Source organism: Bombus fervidus, chromosome 7, assembly GCF_041682495.2.
Source record: "Bombus fervidus isolate BK054 chromosome 7, iyBomFerv1, whole genome shotgun sequence".
Classification (NCBI taxonomy): domain Eukaryota; kingdom Metazoa; phylum Arthropoda; class Insecta; order Hymenoptera; family Apidae; genus Bombus; species Bombus fervidus.
In genome coordinates this window covers 16,758,656-16,782,737 of record NC_091523.1, presented here as the reverse complement: position 1 = coordinate 16,782,737, position 24,082 = coordinate 16,758,656, and the positions used below count along the sequence as shown (strand labels likewise).

Below are 24,082 nucleotides of genomic sequence, written 5' to 3'. Positions count from 1 at the left end.
CAGTTTCGTCAGTCCGATGTAAGGAAAAGCGGAAACACTGTTGGCAACTCGCTTCTTATTTTCTTTCTTTTTTTTTTCTTTTTTTTTTCGTTTCTAGATATTTCAATGGAAAATATTTAACTTTGAAAATATTTCCTTTGCGTAATACCAAAGGTTATCAATTTAAAATATTCCACGATTCGGCATACGCGCGACATCAATCGATTCGATATTAATGCGAGAGAAGCATTCACAAATGTCAAACAGTAATCTACTCCGAGTTCTTTCCACTCTTTGTCTTCTCCTTCTTCCATTTGCTCGCCGCTTGCCCGCATAGTCGTTGAACGTTTCTATCGGCTAAATAAGTAAGCCAGTCGTTCTTCCTCGATAATTCGTGGTATGAAAATAGCATCGATGCGTTATGCGTTTAACATCGATCGCATATAAACTGGCCCGAGGATTTATTTCCTTTTGCGCCAAATCAATCGTCGTGTAATTGAGTTTAATAAATCGAGAACGCGTCGCTCGAACTACGTCCGCAGAAGGCACGTGTGCCGTCGGGACAAACAAAGAATAAAACATCAACAAACACCTGTTTAACGATGCTGTCGCGTAACTGTGCCAATTGTACTCCTTCAAAATGCAATTTTCGTTGAATTTTTTCCAAAAGTAGCGTACAACGTAACGCTGCCGCGACTCTCAAACTTTTATATTTCAATTTCAACGAATTAAAGACTCTTGGTGTTTTAAGAAAACGTTTAACAGGAAATCAACGTATCAGTTAACGACTTTCGTCGTATTTTCTTCCAACTTGAGAAACTTTTCCAATGTTAGAAAAATACGAGTGGATCGAAAACGACTGAAAGTACCTGACAGTTCGTAGACGCGCAAATTCGATGGAAAGTAGAAACGTGTACCGTATAAGATAAATCGTTCGGTACTAATTTGCAATGCAAAAGTGTTAAATACCAATTTCCTTTCTTTAATTTCCAGTCAAAAGAATTCAGGGTCTATATCGTTACAGGCTAACAGAGTAACCTTTGTTTTTCTCCTCTTCTTCCTCTTTCTCTTCCTTCTCTTCTGGTCCTCCTTCTTCTCATCCTTGTAATTTCAAGAAAGACTTAATCGTTGATGAAATAGACTGTCTTTTCACTAGCGAATAGAAAAATACCGTTAAGCGAAACTTTTTCGTACCGTTTCTGGTACAGTTCGAAACTTCTTTTTCGGAATATAAAGAATGCCATTCACGAGGCCGCACGATATCTTTATGCGTCGCTTTTCACGCGATTACGTCCAATTATATGCTTTGTTAATTATATAACGTCATGGATCGATTCAAATCGCGAAATACGTTTTTATTTTCGTCCAAAAGAATGCCCCTTTGACAAGAATACCGCTAATAAAAAGAGAAGGAGAAGTATATTAAAGTAAAATAGCATAAGCGCCGCTTTTATAAAAAGACAGGCTTGCGAAAAACAAGGAGGAAAGAGAATTAAAAGAGGAAAAGAAAAATGCAAATGTTTCTTTTCACCCAAAATACTATCTCTTTGGTAAGAAGAACTCGAACGAAAAAGGGTGAACAATGGGACGAAAGAGAGGAAAGTACACTTTTATTTTCGTCCGAAATGGTATCTTTAGTTCCATCGCGAAACGAATTCCAGCAGAAAGGGAAAGATACGGGTAAAAAGGGGAAAAAGAACGTTAAGAAAAAATGACGACAAAAAATCGGTTGATCCAGTGAATCGAATATCAATGGCACCAGAATATTACGCGAGCGAAGTTAAAAACTTTCCAAGCTGGAACACCGACGATGAAAGAACAGTAAAAGAAAATATTATTCGCGAGGCATGGAGAGGAGAAGAAGGGTGAGAGAGAGAGAGAGAGAGAGAGAAAGACTGATCGGTAATGTGAACGGTACGGAAGAGATAGATAGATCGATCGTACGAGGAGTTGGAAATAAGGAGATCCGTAGAATGCACTACTGCTAAATTGTTAAATTCCACGAAATGCTTTTTATTTCGTGGATTCGTCTGTTTAGAAACATATACAAACGTATCGGATCGAGATAACGCGTATCGAACATTACGCACGTGACCATACTTTGATGAGGCGGAGGTCAAGGGTTGAATTGCCTCAGATTTATAAGTTAACTCGGTCGCATGGGACTAGTTAGTCGGTGTTGCATACTCAATACCAGTTGGAATATAGCCGCATAGACAGATGTCGGCTAAAACGCTCGTAAGTATTAACAGGAGACGATGAATCGAGTAGTAACGATGATCGTTAGCTTCTTCGATCGAATTTGCCTCGATGATCGATCGTCTTGATCTTCGATCGTCGCGATGATAATCGAACGTAATTTTCCATTTCTTTTTTTCCGAGACGTCTCCTTTTTGACTTCCGTGTCGTTCGTTGCGGTAGAACATTTTTCGCTCGTCGATGTACGGTGTACGGTGCGCAACGGAAGATAAAAACCCTACGAAAAAAAAAAAAGACAATGTCGATAAACGCGAATTAACGATCGACTTTCACGAAATTTGGACGCAAACGTGTTTCTCCTTTGCTCGAAATTTGATTTACGAATTCTCCTTTCAAACGAGTCCTCTGACATCGATCGCAACGACGTTTACTCGGTGTTTACTGTTGTTGAAATCGCAAGACGAAAAGGGCGAAGCGAAGGAGAAACAAAAAGTATAAAGTGTGATTGATATGTGACGACAGGCACAGCCGCAAAGGCAATCCATCCTGGATCCTTCGGACAAGTATCGACCAGAGACAGTTTACGCGGGAAAACTGGAGAGCAAGTTTAGGGACTTCTCCGAGGATCCGGCCGACCCGGTAAAGGAGCGTGTTCGAAAGACCTACGAAAAGATGCACGCTAATCAAACCGTCGAATTCGTAAGGTGTAAGTAATACATCGTAATGTACATGTATGTACGTGCACTGACGTAAGTATCAGGACACCTATTCGTTACGTACAATGGAAAATCCTATGCAGTTCTTATTTTGTTTAGCATTTTAGACTATAAAGTACACGCGATACGAACGAAATAATGGATTTATAATAAAATAAACGTAGTAGGTAATTTAATTACCGAGCGAAAGATACTTGTACATTAACGGGTGTCCTAATATTTATAATCGGTATCGTAAGTGCGTCCAAGTGTTGCTTTCGCGTCTAAGCGTTAAGTTTTCGATTGCGAGCTATTCCGAAATAAGTAGCGAATAGAGAACGAACGAGTAATTTCGAATAACGGGAACGAGAAGAATGATCATCCGGTGAATCATATTCGTGATCTTACGACTCTTACATTTCAGCTCGCATGAAAGAATGGCTGCGATTCGACAAGGCCAAGATGACTATAAAGGACTCGTTGATCAAGTTGAACGACTTGGTGGACGAGAGCGATCCGGATACCAGTTTGCCAAACATCGTTCACGCTTTCCAAACTGCAGAATCTATCAGAAAGGAACATCCTGACATGGATTGGTACCACTTGACCGGATTGATTCACGACTTGGGCAAGGTAACGTATCTTGGAGCTTCTCTAGATTACAGACCATCCTAAAAAATGGCAAGGAATTAGTTATTTCGTCCTTGAGGCCGTATTCATTAAGTAAATGCTAAATTCCTCTGATCTAGATAATGGCGTTCTACGGTGAACCACAATGGGCAGTTGTGGGTGACACGTTTCCCGTGGGATGCGCTTGGGCCGATTCTATCGTCTACAGGGCAAGCAGCTTCGAAGATAATCCGGACGGGAAAGACGCTCGATACAAGTAAGTATCGAAGAGAACTGGTTCACTCCTGGAAGAAAGATGGTGATAAAACATTTTTCACGTTTCGCTTCAGCACGAAATACGGTATGTACAAACCAAAGTGCGGCATCGACAAGTTACTGATGTCCTGGGGTCACGACGAATACTTGTATCGCGTTCTGGTGCACAACAACAGCAAACTACCGAAGCAGGCATTGGCTATGATTCGTTATCATTCGTTTTATCCGTGGCACGCGGGTAGCGACTACATGCACTTTTGCACCGACGAAGATTTGGAGATGCTGAAGTGGATCAAAGACTTTAAGCGAGTATCCGATATTCGATCACCGCGTTTCTCTTCTTTCTTCGACAAGACTAAAACTAATGAAAAAAAAAAAAAAGAAACAAAAAACAAAAGAAATAAGAAGGAAAAAATGGTAGAATATAATATACGCGGAATGTTAAGATCAGTTTCTCGAATAATTTAGTGTCTTTGATAAATACGTATCGGACAGCCGTCGATTTTATCGTCTTCCAAAATATATATAAAAAGAAGAAAGATGAATGACACGCTCTGACTAACCGTTTCACTATTTCGTTTTCAGTAAATACGATCTGTATACCAAGAGCGGCGAAGTCCCGGACATCGAGAAATTGTGGCCCTATTACGAGAAATTGATCGACAAGTACATCCCAGGTGTATTAGAATGGTGACAATGGAAATCGTGGATTTTGCGCCGTGCGTGTAACGCATGGACAAACGATTAATCCGCTATCGTTTACCTGCTTCCAACCATCGGGCATCGTGCGATCGACGAGCATTCCTATCCGCGATAACGATAGTACAATGGATCGGACGATACCGTACTTATCCTTTAGTCGCTAGCTTGATACGCGATCGGTTTCGCTTTTGTCCGTTCCCGACGAAACTCGACTGGAAGAAAGCGCGATGAAAGAGAAGTAGTCGATGTCGAGTCGAGTCGAGTCGAGTCGAGTCGAAGAGAACGAGATTGGTTAAGCAAAGCGGTGAAAGAACGGAGAAAATCGTAGCGTGCAGGAGCGAACGAATAACGGGGAATAACGATGAGCGACGTGTTCGCGTTTCGTTCCTTTTCATCGATTATACGACTCGTGACTTTCAAGTTTCGAATTTCGAAGAAAGTTCGCGGTATAATCGATAGGATTAGGGATCGGCGCGAAAGTAGGACTAATGTTGATTGAATAGAAAATCCAGCGACCGTGAGTTCCGAGAAAAGAGGTGACTAAGACAGGGAAAAAGAGGGAAAAGTTGGGACAAGCTGAAAATTATCGTATCGACCGGAACAGTCATAAAATTCTTCCGTTTACTACGCTTTTCTTTTCTTTCTTTCGTTCTTCTTTCCTTTTGCTCGATTTCTAGCACGCGCCCTCGTTTTACCCTTAACTCTCGCCGCGTATATGTTTGGCCATTTCTTTGCTTCGATTCGCTCGATCGAGTATCACTCTTTACCATTTCGTATTCCAAAGGAACGAAGAGTCGTCAGCGCGAGACTCGATGGTCGATATAATATGATAATTTATGCATTCTTTGCGACTAGTCTTTGTTTAATATTCGTCGAATAAAGAATTCTTGTTATACCATCGCAGAATCTCTCTTTGTTTTACGATCTTGCCAGATACCGCTATTAGCGATGACGAATTAACCCTTTACGAGCCGTTTACGTCAACGCCCGATACTCTTATCGCCCTGGACTTTCGCATAATACTAAACGATTTTTACAATTCCCATTGAAGTTTGAAACTCTTATCGGTTTCTAAATAGAACCTTTGGAACTCCGTTTTGAAGAAATTCCAGAGTGAAGGACGATACTTTACAAAGCAAAGATTTCGAGTGGAGGGAGAATTCCTTGGTGCACCCCGTGCTGCGATGCACCGTATCCTTAGCGCGCGAAAGATAGTATGGGAAGCTCTAGAAACCACGGGTATGCGTGGTAATCGAAAACGCATCGACTTTCGAGAAGACCCATCGTGCACCATCAAACGGTGGTATTCGCTTAACTCGCCCGTCGCGTTCTTTCGTTCCCACGTGGTGCGATTAGCCTTCGCTAACTTGGTACGCTTTTCGTGTACGCTTGTACGCTTAGCGTGTTTCGCGCTACCGAAGGTCAGATTGAAACGATTCGATTCGAAGATTCGGTCAAAGACTGGACCAGTTGAAGAGAGGAGGGAGAGGCAGAGAGAGAGAGAGAAAGGAAGGGAGAGAGAGAGAGAGAGAGACGGTTAAAATGAGAGAGATCGTTAGAACGGATGCCTACGTCTTTTACACGCTACGATGACATAGCGGCAAAGAATTTGGTTGAGAAAAATCCGGAAGTACGGTTTCGAAGGTTATTCGCGGGACATTCGCTCGTTTGGTCTTGGGAACGGTTGATGTCTCGAGCCGCGTCGTCTCTCAAGTTCGTTGGACGCGAACGGGAAACACCAGTATGGGGCTTCTTTATTTTTAACGCGCGATTCATCGGCGCTCTCGCGTCGGTTGAGGATATCCGAGCGGAGGCGGTAACGTTCGTGTCGGTATCGGTGCCAATGCCAATGCCATTGTCGATCGTGATGTCGATAACGATACCGATGACATAAACACCGACGACGATCACGACGGTGATCAAGTACTATGCTATCTGGAAGGATTTGTCACTGGCGAGGAACGAACGACATTCCAGGCGACTCGTAACGAATAGCGCGTAACGCTGCCGAGAATCGGCGTTATGTAGTTCAGGATTTCCCATCGGCGGAGATTCCTCGAAAATAGCGCGAATCCTTCGTAACTCGCAACGATGCGCGTTACAGCGATGGTGCGCGTAGGTTGCCTGTTGTCGAAGGAACTCTGCTCGCGAAATTGGCTTAGTCATCGACGTATTACGGGATATTACGGGGTATTAGCGGGAACAGCCGCAACGACCGGCAACGACCACGACTTTCTAGGCGGACGTGCACGAGGGGCGTGCAGGAAGGACTGGCCGTCCCCGGTATTCGTGAATCATGCTCTACCTTGCAAGTCCGCCGGTCGCCGTTTCCAAGAACAAACAACGCGATGCGATGTGACGCGAGGTAAACCGAAGAGGTAGGAGCATTTAGCGAGGCACCATAAGGGCAAGGCGGGGTAAGACTAAGCAAGCGTACCGCGCCATGAGAGGTAGAACGAGGCGAAACACGAAGCGACACGACGGGGCGAGGCACGACATCGTGCGACGCGATGCGGTATGTCGCGTTAAACAGGACAAACTAAATACCATTCTCGTACAAACTATATATGTAGCTACGTATCGCTCGTCCTTTCTCTTCCTCTCCCTTTCTGTACGCAGTGTCTCGTGAAAGTATTCCAACACTTATCGTATATCGTGCGTTTTGTATGAAATATTTTAAAATTTCATTAGCGCTGTAGCGACGTCCGACTATCGCGATAGCGTTGATAAAGTCGAGGCTGGTCCAATAGGAGTTTGGAAAAGCGTGCGTACGTTTATCTCTTTCTCGTTTGGCCGCGGAAACTTTCTCTCGCCGTTGGTGCGTCGATTTGGATCGACGGAGGGCTGAAACGTTGTTCCGACGAGCAACGAGATCCCTCGGATGACGCGTCGACTGCTACGAAAATGCGACGCGGTCGTTGCGTCGCGGTCACGCGAACTTTTCATTCCACGAAAAAACGTGCGAGCCCGGGGGACACGAACGCGCGCCTCTAGCGCGAATTCGTTTCACCGATCAATCGATTCCCCGAAATCGAGCAGCGTTTAACTCTGCGAAGGGTAGTCTGTCGTACTTTTGAGGTCGCGTGCGTAACCGGTTAGCAATTGCGTCAATGTTGCGAATCGCAGTTCCTTCTGCAAACCGTTCCCTGCATCGACATACGTATTTCGTTGATTAGATGGCTTGAAAAAAAGGATATCAAGCGTTTCGCGACCGAATATCTCGCGTCACAAAAACGAGCAGGCACTCGTCGTTTCAAGGCGACTTTTGACCTCGCGAGCGATTATTCCAATCTCTTGGCTGACCGTCTCTCGATTTCCTCGTTGACGTTGTCCTATTTAACGGTCCTTCCGGTGATAAAGAAGCACGGACTAGGCGCCGCCTTTTCTTCCGTCACACGAACGCATTTGTCGCGTAAAACTTTGACGGTTACCGACCAGAGCCGCCACTCGACAGCAATTCCTGTGCTCTTCGTATAATCCTGTTCATTCTAATTCCGCGCAATTTGCAGAATCTCCATTCTGGCGAATACATAAAGCGTTGATATATTCGCGCGTAACATCGAAACGAGACTCCATGTAAGATACGATCGACAATGTGTGGAAATAAAGTACCTCCGTATCTCTGTTACTCTTAAGCCGTTCTACCCTTTATTCACGCTGTATATCAATTTTTCGTTAAATAAAGATTTTCAACGAATAATTTCTAATTTGTATACCTATGCATGTTCGGATTAGTTTGGAATATGCATTCGACGTAATCGCGTTACTTCGTCGCGTCTCTTTACAGCGCGCTAACGATACTTTAAAACGTGTTACATGACACGCGCAACATATACACGAAAGATTTTAACGATAAGAATCGGGAAACTTTGGTGAACCACCGCGTGCCTCGTTTTGTCAGATTCCATCGAAGAAAGGTCGGTGCTTGGAAACGATAGACGACGAACACAAGACAATGTGGTCAACGGGGGCTACGACGACAGCAAGGATAGCAGCAGCAGCAGCAGCAGCAGCGGTGGTTACGACGTCGAACTGGACGCCGAGAGATTGGAAGCGCGATCAGCCGGCCGGCGCGCCGGCGGGGAGTAGTAAACGGGATATATACGCGAGTGCGTGTTGCCGAGTACGGTATTCGGCAGTCGACGCGCGACGTCCGAACGGAGCGGGTCGTATTTTCTCGTCCCGTTCCGTCTCAACCTGGCCGTGTCCAATAAGAAGTTCATCGTGTCGTTCGATATTTAATACTTGCGACAAGTGAACGAAGAAGAGGGAGACAGGGAGCAAAGAGCACCTAGAATCATTGAAAATCAGTCGACAATCGTAAATGTTCGATCGGTCTGTGTTTTAAGATGACCGCCTCGGCACTGTCTCCTTTACCTTCCTCTCGCTTTCTTCGATCCTTCTCCGCGTTCGGTTCTATTCCGTCCACGTCAACGTCGTCGCCGTCGTCGTCGTCGTCGTCGTCGTTGTCATCGTCGTCGTCGTCGTGGTCGTTGTCGCAGTCACCGTTACCGTCGCGTAGGAAGAAGAAACCAAACGAGCGGACGATCCATCGTGATCGGCATTGTTTGGCATTACGCGTTATGAGGAGCGGATGAATCGTCGCGTGGCGAAAGAAGTGGAAGAAAGTGAAAGAATCGAATACGGTTCGAATAGCGGTCGGACACTGTCGTAGTATTTGGAAATCTCGCAGACCTTCATACCGCGTACTCGTTTCCAAGTCGATCGCCAAACACCGTTTTCTCCGATTCGTTGAGATTCGCGCGAGTCTCGGCTGACATGTTGGTCGACGCGTTTAATGGTTGACGAAAGAAAGTAAAAAGTTAAAGGTAAGAAAAGCGACGTGAAGAAGAGATAGTAAGGATAGAGAGGAGAAAGATAGAAAGGAAGAAGGAAAGGAAAGAAGGCGAAAGAAGAGAGGTGTAGGAAATTAGATATAGAATCGGTGCACGATAGCGACGAGGTGCTTCCCAGGGAGGAGGTACCCCGGTGGATCGTGCTTAAACTCGTGGATCAGGAGCCGGCTATGGGAAAGCTGGCAACGGCTGGTCGACTCGTGACCCGTGACAACGAGCAGCAAGAGGCATCGGTGTGGTTGCTCGAGCGAAGCGGCGCCAGTTCCGGCCGCGCTCTCGTCGCGGTCCCTATCGGCGGGGTCGCAGTTTGCGGCGTGATCGTCCCGCAACTCGAATCGCAAGCACCGATCGAGGTGACCGGCCGAAACGCGTTTACCGGCACTGCGTCGAGTTGCTTGGACAACGGTGCTCGAAAGGGGAAGCAGGATCGTCGAACGATAGCCTTGGTTGAAATTTGTCGGACCAGACACCGGGCGCTGATCGACGATCCAGACTCTCGATACTTGGTCGAGACGGCAACCGGCGGCGACGACGGTGCCGGAAGAGACGACGCGGTGGTTCGCCTCGAAGGTTCGTCGTTCGAGTCTTCTCTAGGTCGGAAATCCGGATGGTGGTTCGACCACGTCGTTAAGCAGAATACAAAGGAGAAGGGAGGAGACATCGTTCAGGAATATCGTCCGAGAATTTCCAACGAATGGCGACGAGTGGCGCGTAAAGAATCGTTAGATCGGCGAACGATCGTCGAGGGAAGGAGATGCGAACGATGTCGTCGACGTCGGTGGCTGAACGGAAGCAACGAATCTTCCCGTCTGTTTGGAATAGCGACGACGATCGTGGCGGTTGTGGTGGCAGTAGCGGCGGCGGCGCTTTGCGTGCCGGCCGCGTCGGCCGTGCCGATGCTGCCGCGGGAGAGTCGGCTCTCTCGAACCGGTCCTCGACACGACCTCGACCGCTCGACCGGTCTCGAGGACGTCTACGAGGACGCTTTCCGAGAAGAGGATCGACCGACGACGAGGACCGTTCTCGACGAGACTGAGCTGGATATTATCAGAAGGAGCATCGCGCGAGGTCTTGGCCTCAAGAGGATACCCGACCCTTCCAAGGTGAGTAGTCTCTCGCTTCTCCCTCTTCCCTTTTTCCTCCCTTTCACGGTTCGCTTTTGCTTCTCTCGTCTCTCCGTTCTCTTCCACTCGATATCGATGCGGATACGGAAACGGCCACAGATACGCATATCCATGTCGATGTTTCACGTGACAACGTCACACGTCCGTTAGAACACGTTAGTTGCGTGATCCACTCTCCACTTTTACCGATTAGCGAGTCGATTTTTGATCTGTAAAAAATTCAGATAACGATGTAATGTCAACTTCATACGCGACGAAAATTGTTACTATTGTTATTGTTGTTGTTATTACGAGATTCTATTTATTTAACAGGCGAGATAAGCGAGAAGAGGTCGCGTTTCCTTTTTATTATTTTATATATTTTATACCAATCTTTTATACGCTAATGGAAATTTATTCTCGTCTTTGGAATGAGTAATAACAATAACAATAATAATAATAATAATAATAAATAGCACGAGAAAAATGGGAAAAGCAGTTGGAAAGTGAAAAGAAAAAGCGAAGGGAAGCCGGAACTCGACGTGGAAATAGAAGAATGCTCGACGTATAGAAGGCAGAGAGTAGCAATGGTGGCGGTGGCGATAATGGCGGCAGTCGAGTTTCGCGGAGGGTAACGAACAATGAACGAAAAGGAAGAAAGGACTAAAAAGATAGAGAGGGTACGGAGAAGGGGAACAGTTGGCGAGGGAAGGGAATGCAAGAGAAAGGAAAGAAAGGGAACGGAAGGGAATCGAATCGAAAGGAGCAACCCGACGGCGAAAGGGTATTATGTGTATAATACCGTAGAAATCGCGGGAACGACATGGTGCAAGCGGCAAGTAGTACGTAAACAACGGCGAGTCGAAGACGAGGAACGTGGGTGGTCCGCGTTGCCCCACTTTCGCTACGTATGCACGAGCACGTGCGCATTCCTGCTGGTATGCAGAACCGGCTGTCCACGTGCGTACGACGACAACGCCGCCGCTGCCATGCTCCGTTCCTTTCTACTCTATTCAACTCTTCTTCTCCTTTCGTTCCTCTTCGCTTTTTTTCATCTGGTCCCTCGCTTTCTGCCACTAATGAAGATGCAGCACGTTGCCTATTATGAAACTGTCGGACCTGCCGGGGTCGTTGGACTATCGATACTATCGGGACAGGTTACATCGTATCGAATCGACTAATTCGTGTTGCGAAAGCAAGCGACATCTCGTTTGCAACGATCGAGTTATGCGAATTCGAATTAAGTAATTCGACCAATAAAAATAAGCGTAATATCGAATGTAAAAACTCGATGGCCGTGGGACGACGATCCGATTGGCGAATCGACGAATCGAGATCGATGCAGATTTAGCGCGAGATGCAGAGTGATTTTAGACGTACGCGTTTCCATCTAAATTCGGAGCGTTACGTGAACGTTGGCATCGATCGTTCGGAAATTCCCAAGCTATCCGAGACGATCGGTGAAATCGGAGGAACTCGGACCGGGGATTTCGGTAGGAAAGTGGAAGGAAGGTAGGAACGGCGATTTAGTCGATGACGATGATCGAAAGAGGTCTCGTTCCGGATCTTGAAAAGGACAAGAGCGGCGGGAGAAGAGGTGGCGGGAGCGACGTCGCAAAAGAACACCTGTTGTCGCAGCCTCTATAGCTGTTACGCGCGCACGCGATAACGAACGTCGATTCTTGGCCGTCCTCGAAACTCGAGGACATCCTCGACAAGCGTGAGAGAGAGTACGCGTGTCTCGAACGCAAGCACCTACATATATACATACATGTAGGTATGTAGCTCTAATGCCAAAGGGAAGATAGAACCAGTTATCTTTCTGGTTTTCTAGTTTTCAGGTCTTCTCGTTGCGTGCGCACGCACACATACATTCTTCTTTTACCTCGTTCGATGATCCGACGCACTTAACGCGTACCCACCCGTCGTCCATCGTCCACATTTATATCCAGCTTCGTTGGTTTTTAACGAGACGAAAGAGTCGATCCGAGACGAGAAGAGACGAGGAGACGACGATGGGACGACGGGACGACGAGACATAGAATATGTCCAATTAACTTTCTTTCGCATTCGTCGCAATCGATTTGCAAGCACTTGATCGTGCCGATCAGAGATAGTTTCAACACGATTGTAAGCAAACGACGTCGCAAATTACCTATTGCGTTGTTCGTTGATCGCTTCTGTAACGTTGCAAATATATAACATTATATTAGACTTTTCCTTCGGTTCTAGTAACGTGAATTTCTATTTTGTACTCGTACGATTTCTATGTACACTTTATACTTTTTGTACACCGATGACAGGTAAATTCGATATACGAAGGAAACGTTAATTCCGCTTGCAAACGAAAGTAACGAGTTACGAAGCAGAAAAGTGGCGATCCTATAAATTTATCCAATCGACTCGGTTGATTCGCGACTCGCAACGATCGTTCTACTCGACGAACAATGAAATCGAGCGAACTTAACGATCTCGACAGATGAAAATCGCAAATAGATATCTGTTCGCTTAACTTTCCGCGACTTTCACCGCGTTAGACCATCTCGACCTCGAGAAAGGATGATACAGCGAGATTCATGGTCGTTATGGTTGATACTGGAGAGAAAGCTATGGGAGAAGAGCGCGATGGCATTGGCTCGCGATCGAACGTGTTACAAACGCGTACCCAACATCGAACGAAATCGGGTTCGATGAGAAACGTTCGAATCTCAAACACGATGACGCGCATTCCCGCCGCGTGTTTCGTCGAGCCCTCGAGCCTCGAGGCAGAGGGGTGAGGGTTACGCGAAGAATGCGGCCTGACTCGTCCGTCGATACACCTAGACGCGATGTGCGTTGCTTGCGAAAGATCTTTCTTCGAGACGTAGGCGTGGGAGGCAAACGAGCGTACGTGGTTGCGCGAACGTTTCTTCAAGGTCGTCGGCATTCGCTACAACGTCACCTATGCCCTCGTTGCGCGCTTACGTACACTCGTTTCCAAATTTCTTTCCCCAAATACGTTATATCTCGCGAACGGATCGTGCAGTCGTTCGGTCGTCGCACCGATCACGCGATTACACCCATTCGCCGATATCGAAGTTACGTCGAACATTCTATTCTCAAAGTGGTGAATCGCTAAAACCAAGAACGACAATGTTGCGTTGGATACTACTTCATTTTCTCGGAAACGAACTCTGATTTTCAGTCGTCCTAACTCTATTTGTACTACGAATTTAGGCCCACGGTGTACAACAGAAGATAAGTTTGGTCGACTGTCTACATCGTTCGAAGAACGTATAAGATTCATAATTCGTGCAGTATCATCTTGCAACGAATCTGGTCCATACCGTTTCTCATAAAGTTTGCATAGGCCTATCCTGTTTCCTTAGCCACGGTGTATTTTTCCAAGAAAATAATACAAGACTATCGATGAAAGTGATACGCGGCGTGGTTGCGTTTAGATTCTGTTCCTTTTGAATGCCGGCGCACGGTCAACGCTCGTTGGAGCAACATGTACGTACGTACGTACGTACGTACTATGTATCGGGATCTTTCTACAATTTCGTTCGTCTTGGAAGTTCACGCAGTCATACCGTGTCTACGTCTTCTTGCCTCTCCTCGCACATCCTCTCTTTACCTCGTTCCCTCTCCTCTTCTCTCCTCTTTCCCTTACATTCTCCTACCTCTTTGCGAGTAGAAACATCTTCGAGTTTCGTGATAGCCATTGAGCAAGCGTGCGCCAGTCGAGTCCAGCTACAAACCAAGACGAAAGACCAACGAACGCGACATCGATGACCGACACTGACCGACCTTTCGAACCAGTCAAGCGGTTGCACACGAGTCAACTCGCTTGGGGTCGGCAAACGACGTCTCGGTTTCAATCCGCAACGAGCGAAAACGCGTGTCTCAATCGATTTACGATTCGCCACACGAGTCCTTCTGACGGACTAACGATCTCGTGTCGTACATTCCGGTCGTCGAGGGTTATCCTTCCCTCGAAGTATGCAACTTCGAAACCTTGGCGAATACTTGACGCACGAATGACGCGACGAACCACCGTCTCGACAAACCGGAACTCGCTCGAATCCACTAACTAGCCGACTTTAAAGAAAACAGCCAGTTAAACGAGTCCATACTTACTCGACGCATTGCGGAGGCGTCCGTGTGTCTCCGTTTCGCACGGTACACGGCTCTGATAGCTCGCTGAGTCATCCTTAACGACGCGATCCTTCGGTACTCGTGTCCTCCTTCCTTTCAACCTCGCGATCTGTGAAATTCGTTTCATTTATTAAACGTCTTTTCACTTATTAATCGCTGCGTTGCGTTATGTTGGCCGGCTCGTGCGTTATCCCGCGTACCGCGGCTAGCTAGAGCCGCGCGAACCGGCTAATTTTACCGGAAACGTCTAGCGTGTCTGGACTTTCTCACCATGGAAATTATATACCAACACGAGTGACGGCGAGGGTAAAGTGGCGAGGGACGTGTTTCGAGTGGATCTCGAAAATTGCAACGATGCTCGAGAACGACAAAGGGATTTGAAGAATAGGAAAAAAAGTACAAAGGGGGACCGGCGAGCAACGGGGAAAGAAGGCGAATGACGAGTGGCGAGGAAAGAGAGAGGCAAAGCGAAGAAGGTTGTTGAGCCGCGACGTTGGGAAGATGGCAGACACTATATCAGTGCCTCGCCCGCAAACTAATTATCCCGCTTGAAGATCGATTTCAGTGAAACGTAAAAGCCGTACGATTCGGTGAATTGTTCCATAGGTCACCGGAATTTTGCTTTACGTGTCCAACGGAGATTTTATCGCGCTTTTCACGCAATCCCTCCAATATTCAACAACTTTATTTCCTTTTCCAAGTTGATTAATGGAAGTACGCCGTCCGCAACTCCTTAAACTAATTATATAATTCTCGCGTGTTAGTAAGATCATTGAGATCCTCGTTTCTCCCATATCCTTATTTTCCAATAAAGCGATATTGTATCAAGTTCTACGTTCTATTTTCATAGCTTCAAATTTTTGTAAAATTTCCATTCCACGTAACACGACTTTCGCTACGATTACACATCCTTTTATGCGTTTTACGCTAATTTCTTCTATGCTAATAAAATTTTATCCTGAAATATGAAATAAATAAAACCATCATACCTACCGTTCGTTAGCTGGTCAATACGTCATCCTCGCATATTTCCTGTTTTCTTTTTTCAGGCAAACGTCAGTCAAACCGAATACGAAAGAGCACACAGAGAGTACCTGATGAGAATGCAGTCGCCATTCGACGAGCAAACTTTTGAAAGCAAGAAGTTGCTACATGTGTTTCCCGCTACAGGTAACCAACGATAATTGATGATGATCGATCGATCGTGTATTGAGACATTCTTCTTCGTTCTCGAATCACTGATAATTTAGTATCGGTTCAACAGAACCGGCGATCTTTGGAAACGCGAAATATCTTACGATCTTTCTGAAAAAATATACATACCCACGCTATAATTACTACTTGTGTAAACATCGAGCATCCTAGTTTCCGCCAGTTCGGCAACGTCGACGAGATTTTACCAGGCGTATCTGGAATCGATGCGTATCGAACCAACCGCGATTATCGATCTTTCGCATTAACCTATAAACTGAGAAAGACAAGTCAATTTCTTACTTTGATTGTTAATATCATGATAATTTTTCGTATTTACGCATCTTCTGTTTTTTTTTCTTCTCTTCTTTTTTACGTGTCGTTTCACGTTTGTTTAAAATAAATTAAAAGAACGTAAAAGGAAAGTTAGTTAAAGTTGAAAAGTTCATCGTAATGGCGAATAAATAACGTATCATCTGCTTTTCCCCTAAATACTTAACTATTTCGCTTTCTTTTTTATTCTGTTAGCACTTTGAGATTCGCTATTTTGTTAAATTTCTTATAGCTTGTTTATTTTACAACTACATTGTTGTTTAGATCCTGTAGTGATCAAAATAAACGAACATCTGTCGGTACTAAGTTTAGAGGATAGAGCGAATAACGCAACAATTTCCAATTACATGGTTTTAAATAGTTTATCCAATGTTCTCTATGCGTGCTACTAATCATTCTCGTAGTAAAACAAACCTATTTTCTGATTCATCGGTATTGATCTTTTTTATATTGATGTTATTTGCGATCTTTCTAATAATTAATTATAAATTTTAGTAGCTACGTATTTACCTACGTATTTCGGTTTATCGTAGAAATTCAAAGTGCAAAGCAAGACTGACGTTACTTATGGAATGACACGATACAAAGCGAATGAGTTTACAAATAAAACGCTTCGTTTCGCTTAACGTAATTCCACTTCGGTTTATCTCGATTCGATCAGATTCCATCAACTCGTATCTTCGCTCTATTTTCTCCTTTTCCGTTTTCGCGTTATTCCGCTCGAGAGACCTCGCCAGAAGCATCTGCGTTATTATGAAAGAGAAATTCCGATCGCCACGGAATGCCGAGTAACGAGTTTCCGAATGCAATAAGAACGAATCGTCGAGAAAGATCAATTTGTCGACGACTCTCGCGCGTGACTCTCGACAATCGATCGCGGATCGCCGCTAATTTATACCAAATCGACCCTTACTGTTTTTCGTCACGAGCCCAGACTCTAGACTCTAGACGAATGGAGGCGTACCGATTCTACGAAAACTAAGCCAAAAATATCGTAAAATACTATTTATAAAAGATATACCCACAGACTAAAATATTTTAGATAGCAGTGTGGTGCAAGGTAAGCTATAATTGGTGCGAGTCAAATATTCGGAGAAACCGTCGAATTTCCATTCAGTGACGGAAGCACATAGGCTTGCTCGATTATTTACACAAACTGAAATATCGAAATATCACCAATTCCTGAATTTCACTTCGTTTCGAGTTACTTCACAGTTTGAATTTTCATGATTGATTTCTGTTATTGATATATACTTACTACGATAATCGCGGCGAGACCATTTCTTTAGCAATAAATCGACTCGAAGATCTTTTTCAAACATTCCAAGAAAAATAGAAACATTACCGAATATATCTCGAATCGTTTGTTATACATATACATCGTATGGACTGTTTCGAGACATCGAGTCGAGATAACGTTCGAGTCGAACCGTTGCGCGTTGTATATCGTTGCCGACATACGACGCATACCCAGATAACTTTCTCAATCTGTTTCGTCGTATTTTTACGATTATTCCTGACAGATTTATTTCCTAGGATCCGTAACGCGAGCTTCGTATTACACGATGTTTTACGACTGCTACCGAACGAGCCGATCTAAGTGACGCGACGCTAATCCGTCGGTGTTGTGTTACAAGAATGCCACCGTGTTTTCTCTTACCAAACCCAACATCTATTTCCTAATTGGAGAGATAGAATATAGATCGAATATATCGAAATAATCTAACGAATAAATTGCATCCTAGCTATAGGTATCGATTTTCTTTTACGAGATCGTTGCGTGCTTCGATATGAAGGTGACTGCATACAATAAATAATATTCTCAATATCGTTTAGTACTTATCCACGAAAATTTAAATACGTGAATGCGATACAACACAACGTAAAACTTATTAAATATTGATAACGATATTGAATCATCCCATAAGTAACGCGGTTTTTCTGAAAGTTAAGTTCAAAACAAAAGACAAGTTGTTACTATCGGACTTTTATGAAATTGCAAAAGAAAATTTAATATATCGCGAACGATATCGATCGTGTACGAGCCATCGAAGATTCGATACGGCCGCGAAGCGGAGAAAAAACGAACAGGGACTCGTGCGTACGTGTACCAACGAATTACCCCGGAATTTAATAATTCCACTAATTAACCGATGAAAATGGAACGGACGAGAGTTGCCGTTCTCGTGATCTCTAGCCGGATACGCGTGAACACGTCCATTCTCATAGGTCATAGGCGGTTCTAACGATACTTTCGCGTTCTTTGTCAAATCTCTTAACGTGCACACGCACGATTAAGTTGATAATTTTCGGAGGAAAAATGAGAAGATGAAAGATAAAAGATAGATAGTTGAGAATGCAGAAATCGTGGATTCCATTTAACGTGGACATACCAAGAGGCGAGAGAACGAGGAGGGAATGTAGCGATAGAAGATCGAACACAATTCAAGGTTTTCACTTACGTAACGTTACGCGTTACGCGTATCAATTGTTCACGTTTATTCGTTCGTGATTGTTACAGCGTATCCTGGAAACGAATCGAGTCGACTGGATGGAACGAGCGAAAAGGAAAAACCCTATCGTCACTGGTTGTTCTTTCCCGTGGAAATTCCTCAGAAGGATCTGGATCAAACGTCGGTGGATCACGCGACGCTGCGACTGCTGCTTCACGGGCCGACGACGGATTACTACACCGAACGTTCCGAGCTGGAGGTGTTGTTCTATCTCCGAATTTCGTCGTTTCGTCGCTCGAGAAAGTTAATCGGTCGTAGAAAAATTCAGCTACAGGATTCCCGAAATCCAAGATGGCTGGAACTCGACGTGACTCAGGCCGCTTCCTCGTGGATCGAGACGCCGCTCGAGAACCTAGGAGTCGAACTGGAATTTATGGTGGACAGCGAACCGGTGACACGTACCTTTTCCTTGCCGGTTCTCAACGTGTTCACCACGACGTATTCGGGCAGTGCCAGAGTAAAACGTTCTTCACCCAAAGATGTGATGTCTCTGCACAAAGGTCGTAGGACAAAGTGCAAAGGCGAGAGTAAAAAGTGTTGCAGACACGAGCTTACCGTCATGTTTAAAGACCTGAAAGGTTTCGAATTTATCGTTTATCCGAAAACCTTCGACGCTGGATACTGTAAAGGGCGATGCCCGCCTAGATACAATCCAGCTCATCATCACGCCCTTCTGCAAAGTCTGCTGTGGAAGGAAGATAAAAAAAAAGTGCCTAAACCATGCTGCGCGCCGAGTAAGCTCGACGAGTTGATGATCGTTTACTTCGACGAGAACGATGCTACTCAGTTGAAAAACTCTTACTGGAAGAACATTCAAGTACTCGAATGCGCTTGTTCCTAAAAATACTTTGTCCTTTCTTACCGAATGGACGAATCGGCTAAATGACCGACCGAGCAACAGAGTTAAGGTCATGTTTATAGCGGATACTTATTCGAACGAGCTTGAGTTCTAACGAATGAAACATCCGAAGACTGCAATGAATATAAATAATATACTCGTAAAAAATCTATATACATATTTGATTAGGCGGATGTATCTTGGTCAGAATGTCAGTTTGTTCGAATATTCATCCACTGTAACCACAGTCTAATTCAATCAACTAATTAGTATATGTACATGTGAACGAACAACGAACGAGCGAACGAACAAACTAGCGAATGGGAGCGAACGATAGAATATATATGTACAGGTTCGATCGAAACGACACGATGATCGAACGGACCAATAAATGCTGCGATTAAAAACGTTGGTTAGAAAATGACGAAAGGACAAGGGTTTTCATAGTCGCAGACGACTCACCAAAGAATCGTCCGAATACTGTTCGGTTGTGTCACTTTTTCGTCGTTACTCGCGACATACCGAAAACACTTGCCGTTAACGTATCACGCGAAACTTTCCTTTTCCGCTTGACCCCTTGTCCGCTTGGCATGTGCATTTGCGAACGTTTCGATCGATAAAAGTTATTCCGTAAAACGAATGACGAGAGATTTAATCGTATCGCTGATAAACGTTCGATTCGGTTCGATTCGAGGCATCATCGAAAGTCCAGGCTCTTGATCCAGGCTTTCGCATTGACTGTGATACTAAAAGATATCTGGCGTTTCTGCTTGTAGTAATCGTATTTCACACTTTCATCCTCTTTTACCTTATTTCCTCTTCTCTATCTTATTTTCTCCACTATTTTCTATATTCTCTCATCCTCCTCCTCTCTCTTTTCCTCTCCTCTTTGTTTTTCTATTTTGATATCGAAGAACCGTTAAGCGTATAGAGTTATTGACAACGAGAAGAAAGAAATACCGCGACAGCAATGTTTCGATTATTTGGTTAGTGTCACTCTTAAATGAAGTCTTAACCGGAACAATTTAATTGTTTATAATTTATTGTTCGATCAAATATCGAACGATAAAAACTGTTACATCTTTTCATATACTAAAATATTATCGAACGAATCTTCGAGAGATTGTGCGTTTGTTTACCAATGAAATTATGTTAACGTTGTATAGAGGATTTGATCGAAAGTTGGTAGCATAACCGAAGTTTGTGCACGGCGAAAATCTTGCGAATGCTCCTGCAACTATATATATATATATATATATGTATAACATTTATGGACTATCACCAGAGGACTCCCCTGTTTCGCCTTCGTTGTAAATGTACAAACGCATAACCGAAATTATAATGGTCTCGCTGCACCTCGATTAAAAGTTTAAATGCGTTCTCATGTCGTGACGCGAACATGTATCGTTCGCCGAGTCAATTTCGATCACGCACCATAATCGTAACCTCGCGTTACATGTATTTGTCTAATTGACTACTATCGATGATGTAAAATAAAATTTTATTCCTTATTTATAACCAAATAACCTATAACTGATCTTGATCGAACAAAATGTTTCATGCAACAGCCGGCATAAAGAGTTACTCGGTTTTCTAACGCAACAATGATACGAAGCGACAGTAAGCATTGCACAACATGACACATTCGATATAGGTTACACAGGAAGGAATACGAATCTACGAATAAGGCAAACTTTTCAATACCGTAGCATGTAAAAGGTTATCATCGTACGACAGCAATAAACTTTCGCTGAATGCGATGTTTCTTACCCTACGTACGAAGCCAAAGGTCGCTTTACTGGCACTAAATTATGCAATCTAAGACAATTCATTCACATTGTTGCGTTATCTTTCAACGAGTTTAACTAACCTTTTACGGATACTATCGTAATTACGAAGCAACGTCGATTTATTCACGCAATACACGGGAAATGAATCATTGATTCGATGAAAATTTGGGAAAGATTTTCAAAAATAACAACTTCCAAATACTATTATCTCCTATCTGTTTTTCCAACACCTCGTTTTCCCGAAAACAAATGTTTTGGCATTTTCGTGCCGATGAATCGATCTGCTTCTCCTTTCAATCCCTTCTTCGCGATCTTCTTCTTCAAAGCTTTATGCGCCATATTCTTTAATTTAGTCTTCATCGTCAAATCCTTTACACCCATTTCGTCGCGAGCAGGTTTTGAACTACTTCGAGCTCTTGATTGAGACTGGGATTGCAGTCTCATACGTTTGCTAGCTGGTTGCGATAGAGACCTTGAACGTCCTCTGGTCTTGGTAAAGTGCGCCTGTTGGAATTTAAACAAATAATCATATACGCGAATCTTATACACATTTCGTTCCGTTACATATCGTTATTCTTGGTATTTATTTTGATTATATTTCGTTGCGTTACTCACATTTTCTGTGTTTTCCATATCGACACCCATGTCTGCCATTTGTTCTTTCAATTTCGATACCGATCTGTCTCGAAGTTTCGCCGTTGCTGTGCGCGGCATTACAGGCTTTGTAGAAGCCTTCAATATTCGGGCTTCGTCTTTCATAATAGCCTTCTTTTCTCGAATTTGCTTAGCTATTTGTACAATTTCTTTCATCGTCTCGGATAACTCAGTCACTTTATAATCGTACATACCCGCCTCTTCGCGAAGTTGCTCCTCTTTTTCCAGGTCATTTAATTTCTATCGTAAAAGATAAAAATAAAGTTCTATCCAAGCAAAATGTCACACGCGTGTTTAAAATGAATAAATATTGTACAAACATTAAATATTTCCGGATCGATGTAATCAGCGATATTATGTCCTTCCCAAATCTCTGGAATAACATCATATTTTTGATCGCCCTCGATGTCATAATTCTTCTTCAAATCAAGTACATAATCGTCTCCCATTTCTTCCTCTATTTCTCGCTCTAATTTTCGTTTCACCTTTAATCCTTCCTTCCTCTTTCTCAAAACGCTCTCAGGAATACAAGGAGCGCGAATTTTATCATCTCTCGGCACAGGTTGTGCAACGTGTAAACGATTAAGCAGTCCCTCTACCTGCAGTCATAAACGTTCAAGAACTTGAACCACAAAAGGTGTTTAAAAAGTATTTAACTTACCTTTTTCGTTCTTATCTTCTGATCAACACGGAAAGCTAACAAGCGTTCACACGCTTGTATTTTCACGTCCATTACACCAAAATCAGTAATTGTACTCATTTCCAACACTGGGACATCTTTATCCTCCAACGACTTTAAAAGAGCTCGCTTTTCGGGCGGAAGTTCATCCAGGCGCAAAACGTCCACTTTATTTGCCACAACTGTCAAAGGTTTGTTAGCAAACAGAGGTTTAATCGATTCAAATAATTTCACCTAGAAAATAAAACTGTTGAATCACACTTAAATAAAATGTATACTTTGGTTAACTACGAAGCCAATAGTTTACCTGCTCGTCTAAACTATGACCACATTGTTCCGATATATCGCAAAAGTAAAGTACAGCTGCTCGTAAATGCGCGAGTGCAGTTATTGCCTGCATTTCTATTACGTTTCTTTCTTCGAGTGGATGATCTAGAATTCCAGGTGTATCGATCACTTGCCATCTTAAATATTTGTAATCCGTATGACCAACGTATAATGACTTTGTTGTAAATGCATATGGTTGGACTTCAACATCAGCGCGAGTTATCTAAATAGAACAATTAACACAGTTCATAATGTTCTCTGTGCATAATATGCATACATAATCTGTTAGTAGTTATTAAAATTAAATTACCTTGTTAATGAAACTGCTTTTACCGACATTTGGGAAGCCACATATTATTATAGTACGTGTATAAGGATCTATACTAGGTAATCGGGCTAAATGCTGACGAACTTGTTCCAAATATGCCAGATTTGCTGCTTGCCTCTTCATAATTGTTGCCATACGACCTAAAGCAGCTTTTTTCAATTGTTTACATCGGTACAGAGAATCTCCATATTTCATCAAACGGGCATAATCCTTGGATACACTATTTTGACGATATATGTGCATTTCATTGAAAAACAGTGATAATTGAAAAAATACTATTTCAATATACTTACTTATCGATTAAATGTCTCGCTATATTTATTTGACCAAGAGCTAATTTGTAATGATCTTTATCATAAAGAACGTTCATTAAATCGGCATAAAATGGATGAACATCATCTAGCTTAGGAAATTCCTGTATAATTTGAGATAATCTGTCATGAAAGTTTTGTTGCGTAAATCTCACTTTACGCAAATAAAATGCACGTATTCTTGCAATTTTATAATTTTTGTGTATAACGGTTGGAGTTTTGCGTTGAGTTTTTGATAAAATTATATCAATAAAGTCCTAGACAAAAGGGAATATTTATTAAATGAAATTTGAACTATAATTGAATTAATTGCCAAATAGAAAATTAAAAACAAAGTTTCTAACCTTTGCGGTGGGTACAACCGCGATTTTCTTGAAATTGTATAACGCCATTATTGAGTTGTTCTTTCAACTTATCGTTTTATTAAAATCTTATACTTGAAAAGTTTGTAAAAATTGTTTAATGACCAAGTTTAAGAGTACAATAAGTAAAAAATTCACAAAGCATGTACGACCACGTGTACATATCGAGATTTTACATCATTCAATCATATGAACGCAAC

At 43.4% G+C, this 24,082-nt stretch overlaps 3 protein-coding genes and 1 long non-coding RNA gene across 5 annotated transcripts; 2 read left to right on the top strand and 2 right to left on the bottom strand.

Moving 5' to 3' along the window:
- Positions 1 to 2,057: 2,057 nt before the first annotated feature.
- On the top strand, positions 2,058 to 5,360 carry Miox (Myo-inositol oxygenase). The gene is made up of 6 exons (XM_072007576.1): positions 2,058 to 2,217; positions 2,701 to 2,884; positions 3,298 to 3,506; positions 3,623 to 3,759; positions 3,833 to 4,063; positions 4,344 to 5,360. The coding sequence occupies exons 1-6, from the start codon at positions 2,200 to 2,202 to the stop codon at positions 4,450 to 4,452; spliced, it is 888 nt and encodes a 295-aa protein (XP_071863677.1). The 5' UTR covers positions 2,058 to 2,199; the 3' UTR covers positions 4,453 to 5,360.
- LOC139989324 (uncharacterized) lies at positions 3,343 to 16,014 on the bottom strand. 2 transcript variants are annotated; one of them, XR_011800315.1, is made up of 3 exons: positions 15,880 to 16,014; positions 14,539 to 15,650; positions 3,343 to 3,544 (listed from the first exon to the last, which is right to left on the bottom strand). It is a non-coding gene; the product is annotated as an uncharacterized lncRNA (long non-coding RNA). The 2 variants fall into 2 exon arrangements; XR_011800314.1 differs by lacking the exon at positions 3,343 to 3,544 and adding an exon at positions 12,477 to 12,599.
- On the top strand, positions 8,238 to 20,957 carry Mav (TGF-beta domain-containing family member maverick). The gene is made up of 3 exons (XM_072007546.1): positions 8,238 to 10,419; positions 15,606 to 15,726; positions 18,602 to 20,957. Exons 1-3 carry the CDS (start codon positions 9,487 to 9,489, stop codon positions 19,432 to 19,434), a joined length of 1,887 nt encoding a protein of 628 aa, XP_071863647.1. The 5' UTR covers positions 8,238 to 9,486; the 3' UTR covers positions 19,435 to 20,957.
- On the bottom strand, positions 20,456 to 24,059 carry Non1 (nucleolar GTP-binding protein 1). The gene is made up of 8 exons (XM_072007545.1): positions 23,865 to 24,059; positions 23,503 to 23,777; positions 23,192 to 23,429; positions 22,862 to 23,104; positions 22,537 to 22,788; positions 22,196 to 22,474; positions 21,837 to 22,115; positions 20,456 to 21,725 (listed from the first exon to the last, which is right to left on the bottom strand). Exons 1-8 carry the CDS (start codon positions 23,910 to 23,912, stop codon positions 21,426 to 21,428), a joined length of 1,914 nt encoding a protein of 637 aa, XP_071863646.1. The 5' UTR covers positions 23,913 to 24,059; the 3' UTR covers positions 20,456 to 21,425.
- Positions 24,060 to 24,082: the final 23 nt, after the last annotated feature.

What these genes read in the sequence shown, in the direction of transcription:
- Miox (XM_072007576.1), top strand. An exon ending in GGGAAAGACGCTCGATACAA is followed by an intron (nt 3,760 to 3,832) that starts GTAAGTATCGAA and finishes GTTTCGCTTCAG; the next exon opens with CACGAAATACGGTATGTACA. An exon ending in AAGTGGATCAAAGACTTTAA is followed by an intron (nt 4,064 to 4,343) that starts GCGAGTATCCGA and finishes TTTCGTTTTCAG; the next exon opens with TAAATACGATCTGTATACCA.
- Mav (XM_072007546.1), top strand. Translation starts at nt 9,487, where the DNA reads ATGGGAAAGCTGGCAACGGCTGGTCGACTCGTGACCCGTGACAACGAG. An exon ending in GGATACCCGACCCTTCCAAG is followed by an intron (nt 10,420 to 15,605) that starts GTGAGTAGTCTC and finishes TTCTTTTTTCAG; the next exon opens with GCAAACGTCAGTCAAACCGA. An exon ending in ACATGTGTTTCCCGCTACAG is followed by an intron (nt 15,727 to 18,601) that starts GTAACCAACGAT and finishes TGATTGTTACAG; the next exon opens with CGTATCCTGGAAACGAATCG.
- Non1 (XM_072007545.1), bottom strand. Translation starts at nt 23,912, where the DNA reads ATGGCGTTATACAATTTCAAGAAAATCGCGGTTGTACCCACCGCAAAG. An exon ending in GCGAGACATTTAATCGATAA is followed by an intron (nt 23,430 to 23,502) that starts GTAAGTATATTG and finishes TCGTCAAAATAG; the next exon opens with TGTATCCAAGGATTATGCCC. An exon ending in AAAGCAGTTTCATTAACAAG is followed by an intron (nt 23,105 to 23,191) that starts GTAATTTAATTT and finishes TGTTCTATTTAG; the next exon opens with ATAACTCGCGCTGATGTTGA.